Source organism: Carassius auratus, unplaced genomic scaffold (genome assembly GCF_003368295.1).
Source record: "Carassius auratus strain Wakin unplaced genomic scaffold, ASM336829v1 scaf_tig00004557, whole genome shotgun sequence".
In the NCBI taxonomy this organism is placed as follows: Eukaryota; Metazoa; Chordata; class Actinopteri; order Cypriniformes; family Cyprinidae; genus Carassius; species Carassius auratus.
This window is the reverse complement of record NW_020523604.1, coordinates 535,750-554,603: the sequence shown is the minus strand read 5'-3', so window position 1 is coordinate 554,603 and position 18,854 is coordinate 535,750. Positions and strand designations below refer to the sequence as shown.

Sequence of the window (18,854 nt, the reverse complement as noted above, 5' to 3'; positions counted from 1 at the left end):
AGATAAACCCATAATAATAAAAACAGAAATGTCTAGTACATATATAATTTGTCTGATAATAACAGACTTAAGAAAATATTATACAAATTTAAACTGCATATTGTACAGTACGGTAGCAAACAACACTACTACATTATTCCATGCAACTTCATTCTAACTTTGATTCCTGCTTCCTGTTAAATAATAATAATAATAATAATAATAATAAATAATGTGTTCACCTTTAAAAACTTTGCTGGTTTATCAAATTTAATCAAGGCTTTGCGCGTTGATGCTCCACTGCACACACACACACACACACACACACACACAAGCACTCCTCTCCTCACGGGACAGGCTTTTAGTGCTCTAGTCTCATGCAGTATTTAATTGACCCCACACAGGAAGCCCAGCGGTTCCAAATGCACTCCTTCCCCCAACACAAAAGAAACACCAGGAGTGCCTGCAAGTATGCCAACAGCTCCACAGACACCACCATAAAACAGAAACCTATGCATCCTCCACATGAATCTAAAATATGTTCTGCATAACAAACATATTTTCTTTGGATGGAGAGACTGAGAGAAAGAGTGACAACCTCAGCAGAGTCAAAATAACATTCTGGCCTCAATAAGTGACGTCAAGCTGCTTTATTTCTGCTAAAACAAGCTGTTATTTTTCTACCAGTTTTTATTGCATTGAATATTTCATATTTGAAGATTTTTTTCAGACCACACTGCTACACCAAACCGAACATTCATCTCAAAGTCTGTGAAACATCCACTAAACACACACTTTAAGCGTTTCTGGTTGTGCTGAAGGTTAGAGAAGTGGCTGTACTCACTCAGTTGGAGGTGTGGAGAGAGTGCATACTCTCACAGCTAGCTGGTCATGATGCGCTCGGTGTGCACAAGTCAAGTCTACTGTAGCATCAAACTCCAGTTCCCTCTCTTATTCCCCCTCCCCCTGCACATTAGGCAGTATCTATCTCATATTTTCTCTGTCTTATTCCTTTCACAGCTCCCTCCCCTTCTCTCTCTCTCTTTCACCCCACTTTATGCCTCTGTGTTCTCTCATGTTTCTCGCACCACACTGACTCAGAGTTCATTCATGTTATGAAGGTTATATATCAGATCTATGCTATTGTTTATTTTAGGATTCCCAGAGATATTAAAGTTTATAATTAAAAATCATATATATAATATCATATATATATATTTAAGATATATATATATATATATATATGTATATATCAAATATATCCAAGAACACAGTCATTTTGTAGCTCTATAGCAAGTGTCTTCAACCTTTTTAAGGCCAAGAACCCCTTGGTGAATAGAGATCATAAAATAATCATATTGCGAAGCTATTAAAATTTCATTTTTGATGTGTAAAGTCATATTCATGTACATTAAATTTACATATTAACATTCATCCCCCTACTTATGTTGAAACATCTTAGATGAACCTTCTTATTTATTTAAATGTACAATATGTCTATTTAGCTGTGAAATTATAATTTTATTAATATTTTTCTTTTTTAGATTTTTTTTTTTTTTTTTTTTTTGCAATACACATAATGTACATAGGAATAGAGTAAATGTTTCTAACATCAACAAAACATACTGTATTAAAAAAATGCTAATTTGGCATTTTACTGAAATTTCTGTAAATCCTTAAAGACCACACAGAGCAGTGTAAAATAAAAAAATACAGGTAAAATACCTGTAAAAATCAATATGGAATAATCCTTCATATCAATACAGTACATTGATTTGTGTGTGTGTGTGTGTGTGTGTGGTTGCAGGAAAAATAAATGGTATAGGAAAAATGTTTTCCTAAAAAAATTACTGTCATAAACAATTCTGCTTTCAGTAAATTTATAAGATTTTTTTTTCTGGAAAACAGGTTTGATCCAGTGACAGTGCTGTGGTTTGGGAGAGAATGCTGGGCTGTCAGGTGTCTCTTTTTTTCTGTGTTTATGTCAAAGATGTGAACATGTCCCATGTGTGGTCTATTGCAGTGAGACGGGGATGTCTTAAATGCTCTCTGCGCTGCTGAGCCAAGAAATGCATGGCAGAACAATTCTGATCAAACTGTGGCTCCAAAGCAGTACTCAGAAAGCAGAGGAATCAAAAAAATACACAGCTCGGGAATACACTGTAACACAAACACACACACACATGCACAGGTTTGGAAAAGAGTTAGACAAGCACTGCAGTTACAAAAAGTCACATCATTGTCCTGGATAATAAATACAAAAATGAATGAATTAAATATAAAAATACTTACAGGACATTGTATTATTAAATCTGAAAATAAACTGAAAATTTTGTTCAACATTCATCATTCAAACAATGTAATGATACAATTTATAAGTAATGATTCTGATAATACTGATATAATATTCAATCATGATTGTTAAAAATACTAAAATTTTGTAAGATAACTTTCGGGAGGGATAATGAAGCATATGTCTATATAAAATTAACCCTATATAATATACATGTATATATATATATCATAAAAACCATACCTATATAAACAAATATATAAACTTATACAATGACAACAGTGACCTACAGTATAACGAGAAGCATTAGATAGCAGATGGTGGTTCTCATATAACTTTTAATTTCCACTGTCCAGTAGATCTAAGATCCATAATAGATGAGGACATGTTGCTCTGAACAGTCAGGCATGGAGAGCCAAGGAGGGGGCCCATCAATTTGAGTTCCATATGAGTGGTGCATGTGAATAAAACATGAATAGAGGCTTGAAATCCACAATGTTATCAGAGCAGAGACGGAAAGAGAGAGAAGGCTAAATTTCTGGCAGGATGTTGGCAGCCCTATAAGCTCTGCCCTAAAGTCTGTCCCATGGACTTGCTCACTGGGTTGAACCCTCTGGCATGCATTATGTATGAAACCTCTTAAGAGCTTGAGTTTGGAGTTTAAAACTTTTTCGAAACTGCGGGCTGTGGTAACTGTTCTCCTTAGTCATTATAAAAGCCATAAGACCACAAAGATCCCAGGGAGGAAAACCTTTATATTTCCATTTAAAATGATTCTGAAAAATGAATGAATGAATGAATGGCAAATCAGAAAAAGGGTTTGAGCAATAGAAAAAAAACATGCTATTCATGTTGTTGTCTCAAATAGCATACATAGAGAGAGAGTATTATAAAGAGAATCATCTGTACTGCAGTCTCAAACTATAGAAAATGAACAGGAAAATGTATATTATACTCTTTATAGTAATATCAAGAGAAACGCTGCTGTCTAAACTAACATAAACTCTACAAAGAAGCAGAAGACATAATGTGGACTGAGTCCGGTGTTGCATAACGTGTTTGTGTTGTTCTACTGTCTCTCAAGGGAGCAAACACATGGTAAACAGTTGGGAATTAACAGAGAACACTACACAAAAAAGCAACGGCTGGACTGTTCTTTCTCAGTGGAAGGTAGACTGATCTTAATTGCATAAAGCCTCCACAACTTAACACTGTTCAGGTTCTAAACACACTTCTTATGGATGAGGCACTAACAGTGTCTGGACAAAACTAGAAGTGTGATGACAAGGATTTTTAGTGATAAAAATCATCAAACTTCACTACTAAACAGCTCGGCTGTATCTCTAGCCACTGGCCTACATAGACTCCATTTTTGAACATCACTTGCGACTTTTACTTTGTTTAATTGCATTGCAAGCATCATGGCCATGCATCCATTCTTTCTGAATAAACGCCCATAGGCTGCATTTTTAATGTTACAGGTTTGAATCAGACTCGTGTGAATTCATCATTGACAGCAAACACAATGCACTGGTGAAAGGAAGGATTAGATTACCCTATTCCTCATAAATAATGGAACAGCACTTTTCACTTTGTCCTTTAGGACTCATAGAGATAAAGATGGTTCGATCTAATATGAGCTGATCCAGTTCAACTATCTATCTATCTATCTATCTATCTATCTATCTATCTATCTATCTATCTATCTATCTATCTATCTATCTATCTATCTATCTATCTATCTATGGGATGAAATTAGACGCAAAATGATTAATAGATGCACGCAAAAATATCAATGTACTACATCAATTTTATGCATGTATTTTACGAACCACAAACAAATGCCTTTCAATTTGATGCGGGATTAAATGATTGTGCAGCAATTTGTACATATACATACATGTTTGCGAATAAAAATGTTCTGTTCTGCATTAACATATCATAAATTGCACATGCAAAAAGGAATCCATGGCAGCATATGTGGATCGGGTGACGCTGACGCGTGCATTAATTGAAGTCTAGTTCGAATCGATCTTGTTCGGTTCATTTGGATTTTGAGACTTTATTTTCGCAGTTTTCAGCATTTCACGCCCCACACACACACTAACTAACGAACAAGGCCCAGTGCCATTCATGAACGTGTACACGATTTGAAGAATGTGCGTCACTACACTGAAACAGGTGCCTTTCAACCGGTATTTGCAGAGTTAAGATTGTCTGTCAATCTAGAAAATAGTCGTCAAGTGTGTAGTAGGTCTAGAAGCAAAATTATAGTTAACAAATAACATAGACATTCACATTTTTCAAGGTACACATTTATTAAAGGAAAAGTTAACCCAAAAGTAACATTTCTTCAGGCCATCCATGCAGACAAGTTTGTTTCTTCATCAGAACAGTCCATTACCCACGGTCATATTGGTTAAGAGAGATTTTGGGCTGTTTTTGCTTGTAAATGATGCTTGGACAGTGCATTAAGAAAATTATTATTATTTTTATTTATCTTTTACTAGAGAAAGCAATATTTTGGATAGGACTATATAATGGATATAGTGGATATTATCTGAAAATAGCAGTTTTAAGTCAAAAATATCTTAAGGATTGGAACTGTTCCTTACAAACATGCAGCTTTTTTTGCTTAAGCAAATGACAGACTGTAGATGTGTGGATTAATTGTGGATTATTGTGATGTTTTTATCAACTGTTTGGACCCTCATTTTGATGGCACCCATTCACTGCAGGGGATCCATTGATAAACAAGCGATGTAACATTAAATTTGTCTAAGTTTAACATTACAAGCAAATTATTAAGTTTTAGATATTGTTCAAATAAGTACAAGCTAGAAATAGAAGGAAAAAATAAAAATCGTTTTTTTAATTTTTTTTTATGATAAAGTCATGTAGCTTCGAAAGAGATGAGTATTCAGCTGGTGCTTGAAAATTGTCAGGGATTCAGTATTTCGGATAGGGGTGGGAAGATCATTCCACCAGCCAGGAATAGTGAATGAGAATGTTCTGGAAAGTGATTTTGAGCCTCTCTCTGATGGTACTACGAGGCATCACTCACATTTTGTGCTACAAAAGAACAAAGAGCAATAATTAACAACCTCTTGCAGTCTGTTTCCCATGATGCTTCAGTGACAGATAGAGTAAGTATCTTTGGTTGTGCAGGCACAAGGATCCTGTAGCTCCTCTCCTTTTTCACTGATCTGGCACTTTGGATAGGATCACGACTTGCAGTGCTGTCTATTTTAGATTGAACTATTGACTTCTGAAGGAGGTTATATCAATGTCAAATAGACAAAGGAGTTTTATAAGCTGTCTCTCTCACACACATACACACTCTATTCCTCTTACCAATTTTCAGATGGATTTGTATGACAAAAATAAAATAAAATAAATCCTGCAGCCTACATATATTTTACATATTTACATATTTTATAATATGTACAGACTGTCATGTTCCTAAAACATAATAGATGAGATTTGTGCACATTTGGAACATACTGTATTATGTGAGGAAAACTCTCTTTTAATGAAATCAGGGTAAGCGAGAACGGATTTTTCATGACGCCATGAACACCAGGGAAGATTTAGTTATTGCTGCCCTCTGGCGAACATTTTAAAACACTGCAAATGTGCAATTAATACGACATAAAATCGATATAGATTAATTATTAGAATTAAATGGAGAGCCATTTCATTTATTTATTTATTTGCATAAGTAATAACCTCAAACTCTGTACTATTATTTGTTTGTGCTTCTCGAATAAAGGCTTCATGAAACTTGTGGGAAAACTCAAATCAAATTCGCAAGCACTCAATCAAATTATGAAAAAAATGAATCGGTTAAATGAATCCTACTTATGTATAAAACACACTACGTTTAACCTGAGAGGAGCAAACTGTAAATAATAATTATATAGTGAATTTCGACAAATCTGAAGTTTTAGTAATCTAAATGGGGAAGCTGTAGGATTTTTATTAACCCCTAGATGGCAGTACACTGCAAAAAATGTAAAAATAAATAAATAAATAAAAATAAAAAAAAGGTGGAAAATGAAGTTCTACAATAAATACTACTTCATATGTTCTGCCTTAAAAATACCATGTATTATTCAATGTGGTATAAGTCTATAACTTTATTATAAAAGTTTTGTTTCCTGTTAAATTTAATAATGATGTATTATCAGATCTGCTAAATTAAACTGCATTCCCTTTGCTGCATTTTCCCCATGGAATGCCGATTTATCATCTTTATAGATGTAAAATATTGTTGGATGAACATAGTGTGCTATCACAGTGTGGCATTAATTATTGGAAAAATCAACAGTAAGAGACAACCATTGACTATTTAATAGCAGCACAACTGGGTGAGAGGAGGCATGTGATAAGATGTGTGGTTATTATAGGACAAATCCATTAAATGTCAACTAGACTACTGAAGCAAAACAGAGACAAACTACACATAAAACACTGGAATAAGACTATTTTAAAGCTGATGTTTTGTCATCAATAGAATCTGTAGAAAGACAAGTGTAGTTTTTCCTCTGACCTCCAATTCCATGCTTTGCTTGGGGCTGCTGAAGATTTAAGACAGGAAATTAAAACTTCAGACAGAATCGAGTCAGAACACAGGCTTGCAGAAGGTAAGTGTGCTTGAAGCAGGAGTCGGTGGAAAATAAAGTGCAGGGAAACTAGTGTGGGAGCTGGTGTGGAAGGCCCAAGCCCAGCTCCTATAACTCAAAGTTCATATTTGAAAATATTTTCATTCTTGTTGTAAAAGTGGGCTAAAGGTTTATTTGAAAGGTAAAGTGGTGTGTGTTTGTGTGAGCAGTTATTGAGCTGGGTGGTTGCTACTTTACTGTTATGGGAGGAAGTGTTTATTTAAAGTGACATTTTGGAGTATTTGCACATTCAAACATGCAGAGTGGGATAGTTTTAGTTTTATCATATGTTTATAGTATTAGAATGATTTTACACATTTTGGACTTTGTCTTTAATTATTGTTATCTGTCTTATCATTTTGTACTTGTAATGTCATAGGACACTGAGGAACAATATATTTTAAGTTTCCCTCATCTCTTGACCAAGCAATTCTTATCCTACATAGATTTCACTCACAAAATTATATTATATTATTCAATAGCATTATTATACACTAGTCAACACTTTAAGTGGATCAAAACCTTTATCAATGTTGTCCTTAAACCTAAAACCAAAATGCGTTCTTATCTTAGGACAACTCTGATGAACTTATTTGATCCACTTCAAATGTTGCCTACTGAATTTTAACATGTAAACACGTAAAATAAGGAGAAAGGCATATTTACTATAAAAATGCCATGTAAAGAAAATAGGTAGTAAATAGATTTTTCAACATCTGGTTGTTGTCAGTGCAAAAGGTTTCCCCCAATCAGGGGGGAAAAATAAATGTGTTTACATTTGACTATTGTCTGTTTATGAGTCCGATTTAAAAAAATAAGCTTATGGTTGTAAATGAATCACGTTAACATGAAAGTGGTTTTTGATGTGTGAAATCTGCCTCAGTAAAAACAGATAAAACCCTAAAGCATCAGCTCTGACAAGGAGACCAAACTGCACTCAAAGGTTATGTGTTCTGTAAGCAGAACAAATAAAGCTTTATTTGCATAGTGGGGCCACTAACCAGTCACACACACATAAGCATGGACAAGCACATATTGTTTTAATCAGCGTTGAATCCTCAGGCAAGCCTCACAAAGAAGCTTCACAAAGCAAAACAGAAAGAAAACACTGTCCAGAACAACCACTTTAAAAGGTAGTCTGTTTGTCATGTACTGTCATGTAATTATTCTGATGAAAAACATACACTACCAGTCTACCGTTGGGACACACCTACTCATTCTTTATTTGTACTATTTTTAACCTTACAATATAAAAACACAAATTCCAACTACTTCGATTTTAGCTTCATAAACATAGCCACCCTTTACCTAGATTGTAGCTCTGCATACACTTGGCTTCTCAAGTCAACTTTTAAACAGTATTAAATGACTTTCATGCTGAACACCTGTTGTCCGCTTTTCTTTCATAAGAAAGAATATTTATTATTACATATTTTATTTAAAATTATACATTCGTGAAGGAATTCATATACAAACAAAATGATATCCTACAGTATTTTTTAATTTATTTATTCATGAGAACCTTGAAGTCAGTCAAGTGTGTCCAAACCTGTGGCTGGTAGTGTGTGTTTACACAACATGAAGCAATTAAACATCTTTAGTGTCAGCAGGGGGAATGTGTGAAACATCCCATATGTGTGATATTCCCTCACCTGTTTTAGCACAAACACATCCAGTAGAAAACTTAGAAGCTACATTAGTGATGACCTCTTATATACGCAATGTTTATTTATTTATATTGCTGGTTTACTGTAGCCTTTACCTCTAAACTTATAACCTGAAAAAGAAACCAGTTGACCTTAGATTTGAGGCGGAACATTTTTGCCTATATTTTCCAACTAGTGCACATTTCACTTATGAGCACTTCAGCTGGCCTTATAATTATTATTTATATATATATATATATATATATATATATATATATATATATATATATATATATATATATATATATATATATATATATATATATATATATATATATATATATATATATATATTCTAGATTCATTATATGTATTTGTTTGTTTTAATTTTGATTATTAGAGTTTTCTCTTTATGAAAGACAAAAATCCAGTATATCAAAATTCAAATTATTCCTGAGATCAGTAAAAAAACAAAAAAGTTCATTCATGCACTCAATACTTGGTTGTGGCTCCTTTAGCACAAACTCCAGCATCAGTGATGTGTGGCATGGAAGCGATTAGCCTGTGAAAAACGCTGAGGCACTACTGAGCCTTCAGCTCGTCTGTATTGTTGGATCCACTGTTTCTCATCTTTCTCTTGAAAAAATCCCATAGATTACATATGGGGTTCAGGTCAGGCATGTTGGCTGGCCAGTCAATCACAGTAATATCATGGTCATCAAACCACTTGGAAGTAGTTTTGGCACTGTGGGCAGGTGCTAAAGTCCTGCTGTAAAAGAAAACCAGCATCTCCATAAAGCCTGTCGATGGAAGCAAAAAGTGTTACAAAACCTTCTGATAGATGGCTGCATTGACTTTGGACTTGATCAAACACAATGGAGCAACACCAGCAGACACCATGGCACACAAATAATCACTGACTTCGGGAACTTCACACTGAACTTCAAGCAGCTTGGATTCTCTGCATCTCCAGTCATCCTCCAGATTCCAGAACTTGATTTCCAAATTAAATGCAAAATTTACTTTTATCTCAAAAGAGGACTTTGGACCACTGAGCAACAGTCCAGTTCTTTTTCTTCTTAGCCCAGGTAAGATGCTTCTGACATTGTTTCTGTTTCAGAAGTGGGTGGTAACCTTTTCCTGAAAATATATGAATGTGGAGACTCTTGATGCACTGACTCCAGCTTCAGTTCACTCCAATTGTTTGAATCGGCTTTGCTTGACTGTGCTCTGAAGCTTGCGGTCATCATTGTTGCTTGTGCACCTTTACCTTCCCAGTTTCTTTCTTCCAGTCAACTTTGCATTTAATATGCTTAGTTACAGCACTCTGAAAACAGCCACCTCTTTCAGAAATGGCCTTCTGTGACTTATGCTCTTTGTGGAGGGTGTCAATGATTGTCTTCTGGACTATTGCCAAGTCAGCAGGAATTTATACTGTAGGGATGGTCATTTAATGAAACTCAAATGTAAATATTCTAATATTTTGAGATTTTTGACTTCCATGAGCTGTAAGCTCTAATAATCAATAATAATAATAATAACAATAATAAAAACAACTTTTGAAATCTTTCACTTGTCATGATTCTAGAATATATTAAAGTTTCACTTTCACTTATAACAACAAAAACTTTTTCAAAATATTATTATTTTTTTAAATGCACTGGTATGTCTATACAGTTAATGTACAATTTGTACAAACACCAAAACTGGACAAACATCATGAACTATGAACACATTTCTATTGCTAATAGCAACAGAAATAGTTTGCACCTCACAGGACTTAGAAATGCAACACAGTAATGGCATTATGTAAAGTGTAAGTATTTTTAAATTTTTGGACATTTAAAAAAATTAAAACAAGATGTTATCTTTTATTTATTGTGAAAATCACACTTATTTGAATCATACAAATATAACTTACTATATATAATTATTATTATTATACTTTTTAAAATCCATATGCAAAATTCTCAATTCAATCTTGCAGACTTAGACTTTCTACTCTGAACTAACACCTATGTCTAACAATATCCCTACCCCTACATGGAAGCCTTTTCCTGTAATTTCTACGTTTTCATTTCTATTTAGCATGTTTATTAATTCTACCCTCGTGGTATTTGGGCCGGTCACCACAACATCAAAAATTTACTTGGTTTTACTGTCTTGGTGGAGATATTTGCTCCCCACAATGTAGGCAAAAACCAAACACACACACACACACACACACACACACACACACACACACACACACACACACACACACACACACACACACACGCACACACACACACACACACACACACACACGACCGGAGAGGCTGTACCTCTAGGGGGACTCCAGACTTCAGTGGATAGTAGCAGCGCGTGAAGAAGCATGAGGACGAACGTGACCGTATCAGCAAGCGTGCGCGAGAATGTAATCATCGCCCAGTCAATCACTCGCAGTTAAACACTCTCTCGGTCAAGCGACAGTTCCTCTCCGTGATTTCGCGATTGAAGCACGTTGCGCTGCTGATTCATGGGGGCTTTCGGTGAGTGCTTCTTGTCCTACGGATGTGTTTTCGCTTACTCTTGAAATGTGTCCTTGTTTTGCAGTGTGTTGTGGGGCTTGTTAGCAGCGGCGTAAGAACCTCGGGCAACATATTCTGGTTGCAGCAGTCGTTGATGAAAGCGAATTTACAGTAGAGTAAGGATATGTAGCTGCGTTTGTCTTTTAAGAACAGTCTCTTCACGATCAGGTATGTTGCGCTTTCACTAACCTTACTGTAAAGGTGCTCTATAATGCTCTGCACTAGAAACCAGACACATTCTCTATGTTTCAGAGTTTGTTTATGGTGATTACTTGTTTAGCGACTGTGGCAGCATTTTAATGTAGTGTGACCAAATCATCCATTGCACTGGATAGGTCATGAGATTGTCTTGTCTTTCAGTTGTAGACTCTCATGGTATAGACACATTCTAAGTAGGATACACTGACTTAATTTATCATATCTCTCTGTTTTTGTATGAATGTTTGTGTGTGAGGTGTTAAAGTAAAGGTTTTTTCAGACATTACTATTTGTAGTTTTACTGCAGCAAGTTAATCGTTTTCTCATCCCTTACTTTCTTTCTCATGTCAGTACTGAATGAATGGTTGAATCTTCCTGCCAAGTGAAATTAGTGCTTGCAATCGAATGTGAAGCCACAATGTCTCTAGAGTGGGATCCATGAAGGAAAAACCAGCCAGTGTTTCCCACAGACCACCGTAACTTTATTTAGATAGCTGTGTTTGATTTTGATCAATTATACACATTTTGCCTTTCAAGCTTGCGCATTAAAGGGGAGAAGAATTTTGAAATTTCTTTTTTTGACATGTAGATGGTTTTTATTCCACAATTTTTTTTTTTCTGCAAGACTGTGGGCTAAAAATATGCTTTAGAGAAAGTGTTTAGCTTGGAACTGTCAACATTTCTATTAGGTTTTTCAGAACTAACACATTTGACTAGTAAATTGTAATGAATTAGAAAGACAATGTATAAATTGTGTGTACGCAATGCTGCACATTTTATATATATATACAGGAATGCCACTAGCAATTATGGACCCTATGAAAGAAAATGAGGTTGGGTCCCATAACCGCACCCATTCCGCATCAAACTTAAAAGAGAACCTAATGATCAAAAATCTTTGTCTGCAATTTAATAATAATGACCTATTAAATTTGCTTTTGCTTTTGACCACTAGGTGTGTCAGTATTTAGCCTAGCCATTGCTGAGAGAATATATTTTATCTGGGGGCGGGGCTGCGTTGGTTGGATTTTAAATAGATTTCTAATATTAAAAATCCCAAACACTTATAGATGATCGTATAAATGAATGAAGACAGCAATATATAAGAATAAATATATAGTTGTGCTTTTGTGATTTTTAGCTCAATAATGTTTTTGCATTTTTTTCTTTAAGCTGTTAGCGTTCCACTGTAATGTCCGTGGTGCACTTTCTTCATTGACTAACTGCGCAAAACCACAATGATATTGCGCATGTTTTGCCCAGGTTGTCATTGGACAACAGCTATTTGTAGTAAATGCTGCTCCATGTGAAATCTCACAGGTGATGGAGATTTACCGTTTATTACAGAACCGGCTTTACTTATAAGTTGCACATTAAATATCGCATACGATTTATCGTGCAGCCCTATTCTAAATTATGTACCAGTTATCTTCTGCAATATCAAGGTGTAACCTCTAAATGGCTGTATAGCCCTATATATAAATACATATAAACCGTTTGCTGCAGAGAGACTTACGTAAGACATAAAGCATGTTACTTGTATCAGGTTATTCATAGATATATTTTTTAGACATTATTAAAGACTACATTTAGTAAAAGTTGAAATTGAAATGTTGATTTGAAGTGTCAGTTATTATTAAATCTGGACAGAGAAAGCATTTTGTTAGCTACAGCGTGATCAGTCACACGAAAGTCATCAGAATAAATATTGGCTCAGTGTGACCAGGGCAATATTTTAAAACAGAATTCAGGGTTTACACACCATTAACAGAGACGTTCTGTGGTTGAGATGTGTATCCTATTTAGAAAAGTCAGCTGATTAATTGAGATTCCAGTAGCTTTACTGGCATGATAAAAAAAGGCTTTACAAAGCCTTTGTACACATTAACAGCACTTCGAACCATTGGTGTTGCGCATTATTAAATTTAGAGGCTACAATTAACAGTTTTCAGTCTCGTGACTGGCTCGAAGACCTGTCAGGCAAAACATCCATAGGATTTCAGCAAAAGCTTGTTAGTTGTTTCCAATCCACAAGTATTTAGTTCTTTTGATGACTGCACTTACATCTTCGTCGAACACGAAGACATTTCTAATTTGACAGTTTACCATCTGATCTCCCTCAGTAACTCTAGGCTGCATGGGTCGTGATGTTTTATTTGGTACTCTTTGGTAGATACATTTATAATTTATATTGCATTACTTCTGTACTGTTGGTACTGTTATTTTATATATATATATATATGTATGTGTATGTGTGTGTGTGTGTGTGTGTGTGTGTGTAGTTGGAAAAATGTAAAAAATATATATGTTTTTATATTAATTGCATTCTAAAACGCTTTGATGTAATTGTGGTTAAAATCTGTATTTCAAAGTTAAGTTGAAGTTGGACACATCTTATTTCATTTCCAGACAGTTAGCCCTTAAAAAAATCATTTGAAGTCACTAATGCAGCTGACATGAGGTAAAGTGGTGACTCATCTGAGCAAATTTGGGGAAGCATGGACAATTTCATCTGAATTACAGAGCGTTGGCTTATGTGCACACGTATAAGTCCTTTGTTGTCAGACAGCAAGCTAGAAACTGGCCTGTGTTTATATTTTGGGAAAACGTTCCTGTCTTAAAACACCATGTTTTTGTGGTTCGCTTTGAAAGTCCTAGGCATTTGGACAGTCAGATTAACCTAAGTCTTTGTATTTGTGATGCACTTTTTTTCCTTGTTCTTTCATAGGTTTACTGTGAGATTGATTGGACGCTTTCAGCATCAGTCAATTCTAGCTATAGAGAATTTCCTCTTATTTTACTTTCAACTCTTTTAATTTGCTCTCATGTGAACTAACATTTCTGAGAAAGCAGAATCGCTGGTTAATTACAGCTTGGAATCAATACTCTTTACTAACCTATTGAGGCATAAACATGAATAAACACATATTAATGTCAACCGCGTATTCAGCAACAGCTATTAGGGGTAATCAAACACTAATAATCTCAGAGAGGTTTGTCTTGTGCCTTTTTTATTTTCACGCTTCACTCATACTGCATGTGCTCTATTTGTATTGTACCAGCAGACTCCGGTGGCTGAGAGATGCAGAGATCTTGGTGCTATACGAGGATTTTCTGTTGACCCTGTGCTAAAGTGGGTGTCGTGGAACTTGACAAACCCTGTGCTCAGAAAAATGCTGGTAATATTAGCTCTCTACACTAGAGTAAATGCAGTGCCTTGCTAAAAAGAACAGTGCCACCACACAAAGGGGAAGCCGCACAGGTAAGTCGACCTCACTAAACAACTTTCAAAACAACAGCATTCACTGAGTAAATATGCTACCAGTTAAAATTTTAAACACAGTTGGCCTTTGAATTTGATTCTCATGATTCTGAAAACCTGTTGATCTAAATGTCATGCTTAAATGCATTTAGCATACGCTTTTATCCAAAGTGACTTACAGTGCATTCAGGCTAACATTTTTTACCTAACATGTGTTCCCTGGGAATCGAACCCACAACCTTGCGCTGCTAACGCAATGCTCTACCACTTGAGCTACAGGAACAACAAATGCTTGAAACTAATTGTGTAGGCAAATATAAATTGCAGTTATGTAGGAGTTTAGAAGGACAAGCATGGGAATTCTTTCAATAATTAAATAAATAAATGACATAATATATGCTTATTGACTTGTTTTTAAGGAGGTTTTCTGTTCTTATGGAACAATCTTTTTACTTTTAGAATGTCTTGGGTCAATGGCTTTAAAGCTGCAAGAGTGGACAACCATAAGACGGCGTGGGGTGAGCGCAATGGCAGGAAGTCGAGGCGTAAAAGGGACTCGTCCCTGTGCAACCCACGCTACATGAGCTGTCTACGGAACCCCGAGTCTATGGAGCCCCCTTCCCAACACTACTCCCGTGCAGCAGGGGGCGCCACCAGCAGCAACTTCAGCACACGCTGCGTTTGGCAGGAAGACCATTATGGCAGGAAGGGTGATGTGGGTCTGAGAGCTGTGGACCTGGCTTTTGAAGATCCTGAGACGAAGCAACCGAAAGATGGCGAGGACATCGATGGCAGCGGAGAGGAGAGAAAGGGTCCCGACAGGTGTTTTTTGACTTGCTTGTTGCGTCTGGCTCACGTTTTTCAGTCCAAGAAGTTTAAGTCGGCCAAGCTCGAGCGACTGTATCAACGGTACTTCTTCAGGCTCAACCAGAGCTCTCTTATGATGCTCATGGGGGTTCTTGTTGTGGTTTGCGGGGTTATGCTGGCGTTCCACTGCGTCCAAGGTCCACCAGATGTGGCGTTTGCCTCAGTGCTCTCCGTAGCCATGGGGCTTTTCTTAGCCTTGATGGTGGTGTGCAACAGAAACGGCTTCCACCAGGACTACATGTGGATCGTGAGCTATTTGGTCATGGCGGTGTTAGTGGTGGTGCAGGTATTTGGCTTGTTGATGGTGGATCCTCCCAGTGGGTCTGAAGGGATATGGTGGACGGTGTTCTTCATCTACATCATCTACACACTGCTGCCGGTGCGAATGAGAGCAGCTGTGATCACTGGAGCTGTGCTGTCCACCATACATATGATTATGGCATGGAGACTCAACCTTGAGGATTACTTCCTTACTAAACAGGTATGTGTATGCTTCTGATACAATTAAAATGAATAGAGAAATATTACACACAAATATTTACTTACCTCCTGTTGTTCTAAACCCTTTTGTATGCTGTTGTTTTTGAATGTATATCAAGCTCCAAAAAGGACAAAAAAAAAAAGACCATAAATGCACCATTAAAGTGCTCCATATGACTTATGCATGATATTCCAAGTATTCTGATGCCTTATGAATAAAAAAACAGGCCTAAATGTGTTAATTAAATTATTATTAATTTTAAAAATAGTTATAATTATTTATAATTTACTGATTGCTCATCCTCAAAGCTTGCATATTTCCTATTATTTATTTATATGCTGTATTTATTTATTTTCTTTTTACAGTTTTGACACTGTGTAAATACGGCTACTAAATAGGATGCTACTTTTTTTCTCTACTGAGAATTAGAGGGGAGCTTCACTTGCATATACAATTTCTTGATGTTTTTGTCCTTTTTGAGCTTGTTAGTTTTGGTCTGTGTAAAAATGCATTAAAAAAAAAATGTTTTACAGAAAATAATAACAGCATATGAATTTTAAAACAGCATGAGGGTGAGATAATAAAGACAGAATATTTATTGTGGGTAAATTATTCCTTTAATATACAGGAAAATGTCCAGCATGAGATTTGTATTTTTTTTGGTATCCGTTTTCTTGCAGTAGAACTCTCTGAAGAAAAGAACTGCACATTATTTACACCACATGTCGCAATGCCACAGCGGTGGAGAATAAGCGCCAAGTAACTGATCAGTTGAAGGCACAATCTTTCACTTCTCCAAATTCTTTGGAGTCACAGAGTTCAGTGAATAATTGGTTATTGTTTGAAAGTTTTGATTGTTTCAGTACTTGTAAAGGAATGCCTGGCATGACTTTCCAGCTTTGCTTAGTCCTTCACTGCTCTTAATATGATGCATTTAACATGCAGTGTTTCCATGCAGGGCCTAGAATGCGTCTATTGTGTCAGCTCCACGTTCGATGTGATCTAGTGCTGACTCTGTTAATACTGGTTCAGTGAGCTTTGGCTTTTGCGTGTTTGTTCCTTAGACAGCTGGGCTGTGGGCTCTCTACTTGGCACTCAGCATGATAGGAAATGGATTGGGATAATGGCTGCTGATTGACTCAGGCCATGGCCTGGAGCATGTACTTGTAGATTCTCGTCATAGACATTTGGGATAGGTTCCAGCCCTGTGGGCAATCAATGCAGGAAGTCCATTGGTTGTGTGGCTGCTTAGTGTCTTATATAAATGCTCTCTTGCAAAGAGCAAGCAAGTAATGCCTCTATGCTTGCTTATAGTTATACTTATTTCAGTATTTCTACTTAAAAATTTCATGTTTAATTCAATGTGTTACTTGCCATTTCTTAGTGTTTGTTTGTGAAATATACTAGCAATTTATACACCGTTTTTTCCTCCCAGTGTATCACAGACATCACAAAAAATGAATACCTTTGGATTATGTTTAATAATGGGAATTTAATTACCAGCAGGTGATTTGAAGTCGTCTTGATATGTATTATTATTTTATACTCTGTTTAGGGGTGTTGAAAGTAGTGCATGCTAAAATGTGACATGTTCAAACCCTCTCTCAGAACAGAAGTTGTGTGTCTAAATTCATCCTAAATCCATCACCAGTGCCATAACCAGTCTAGATAAAGCTTTCACTTGTTAGTTGCTGGATGACTAGTATGGATAAGCACATAGTTCTCTTCTATATGCTTTGACCAAACAGGCAAATCTGGGAAATGCAGCTATACCCCAGAAAGCTCATCTACTGGTCATTCCCTTTATCTCTATGCCTTCTCCATTCTGTCTGTCCACCATCCCTCTCACAACCCCTCACTCCTTCTTGCTGTGCTGTTTGCGTGTCCCTCCGAGATGACCAGCAGTGCAGTGCAGATAGAGCAGGTCAGTGGGCGATCACCAGCGGGACAATAGCTGTCTTTGTGAAGATACACACTGATGGGGTGGTGTGGGGCGGAATGTGGTGACAGGAATGGCTGGGGATCGACAGAATGAAACCACGCTGGACTGAAGTGCTGGGCTGAAAAGAGACAGCCAGTCCAGGCCTTTCTTTCTCTTGCTCTCTCTGTCTGTCTCTCTTACTCACTCACTTGTAGTCACGAATTCCCTTTTCACAACGGGGCTCATGAGATGGCCCTCAGTCGTGGAAGCCGCAGAGGCTTTATGTGCATGGCATGCCGCTGTGTGGGTGAAAAGCTCCATACTGCTGCTCTCTTAAAGTTCTGGGCTGAGTGCAGGGAGGGAAGGTAGTTCATAGATTTTGCTGTGTAGATCTTGGTAATTGATGAAGGTCTTTTGGAAAGTTGTTATGTCCTGAGGTGTGCCATACTGTAGCTCATCTAAAAATGTCTTTTATAATTATTATGGTTTTTATATAAAGTAAATATAAGGCAATTCAAGACAATTATAAGACAAATCAAGCAGTTTTCTACAAGTGAATGGGCCAAATGCATTGCTATACTGCTATGAATTCCACTTAAACCTTAATAAATGAGAGATTACACATAATATTTTGTGCTTAATAATGTATATAATATTTAGTAAAAAAACAACAACATCACAAGACCTTTTAAATGAACTAGGCAAGGCAAAAAGTACTTAAAATGGTGACATTGACTGCATATTTCAACCTAGTCTTATTGTACATGAATAAATATTTTCAAAAATAAATCTTTGTAACAGTTTTAAAAAAAAAAATGTTTTATCAAAATGTTATGACTGCGATATATGCAGCTTTTCTTATGTGATGACATTAATTAGGCCACACAGGCTTTTGGAAAATGTTATTCTAAAACTAAATAATAAAAGCATTAAGTTTTGGATTTGGTATGTAATGCTCAGTTTTCACAATTTA

At 36.2% G+C, this 18,854-nt stretch overlaps 1 protein-coding gene across 5 annotated transcripts in view; it reads left to right on the top strand.

Annotated features, from left to right (window-relative positions):
• The first annotated feature begins 10,914 nt into the window (after positions 1–10,914).
• Positions 10,915–18,854, top strand: part of adcy6b (adenylate cyclase 6b) — a 34,707-nt gene continuing 26,767 nt past the window's right edge. Inside the window, exons 1-4 of one of the 5 annotated variants that reach the window (XM_026243886.1) lie at positions 10,915–11,113; positions 11,178–11,320; positions 14,416–14,612; positions 15,072–15,960. In XM_026243886.1, the coding sequence (XP_026099671.1) occupies positions 15,073–15,960 (888 nt within the window). In that variant the 5' untranslated portion in view covers positions 10,915–11,113; positions 11,178–11,320; positions 14,416–14,612; position 15,072. Of the gene's footprint in view, positions 11,114–11,177; positions 11,321–14,412; positions 14,613–15,071; positions 15,961–18,854 lie in introns of those variants that run through there. The other 4 variants (XM_026243885.1, XM_026243883.1, XM_026243884.1 and 1 more) reach the window with 4 other exon arrangements.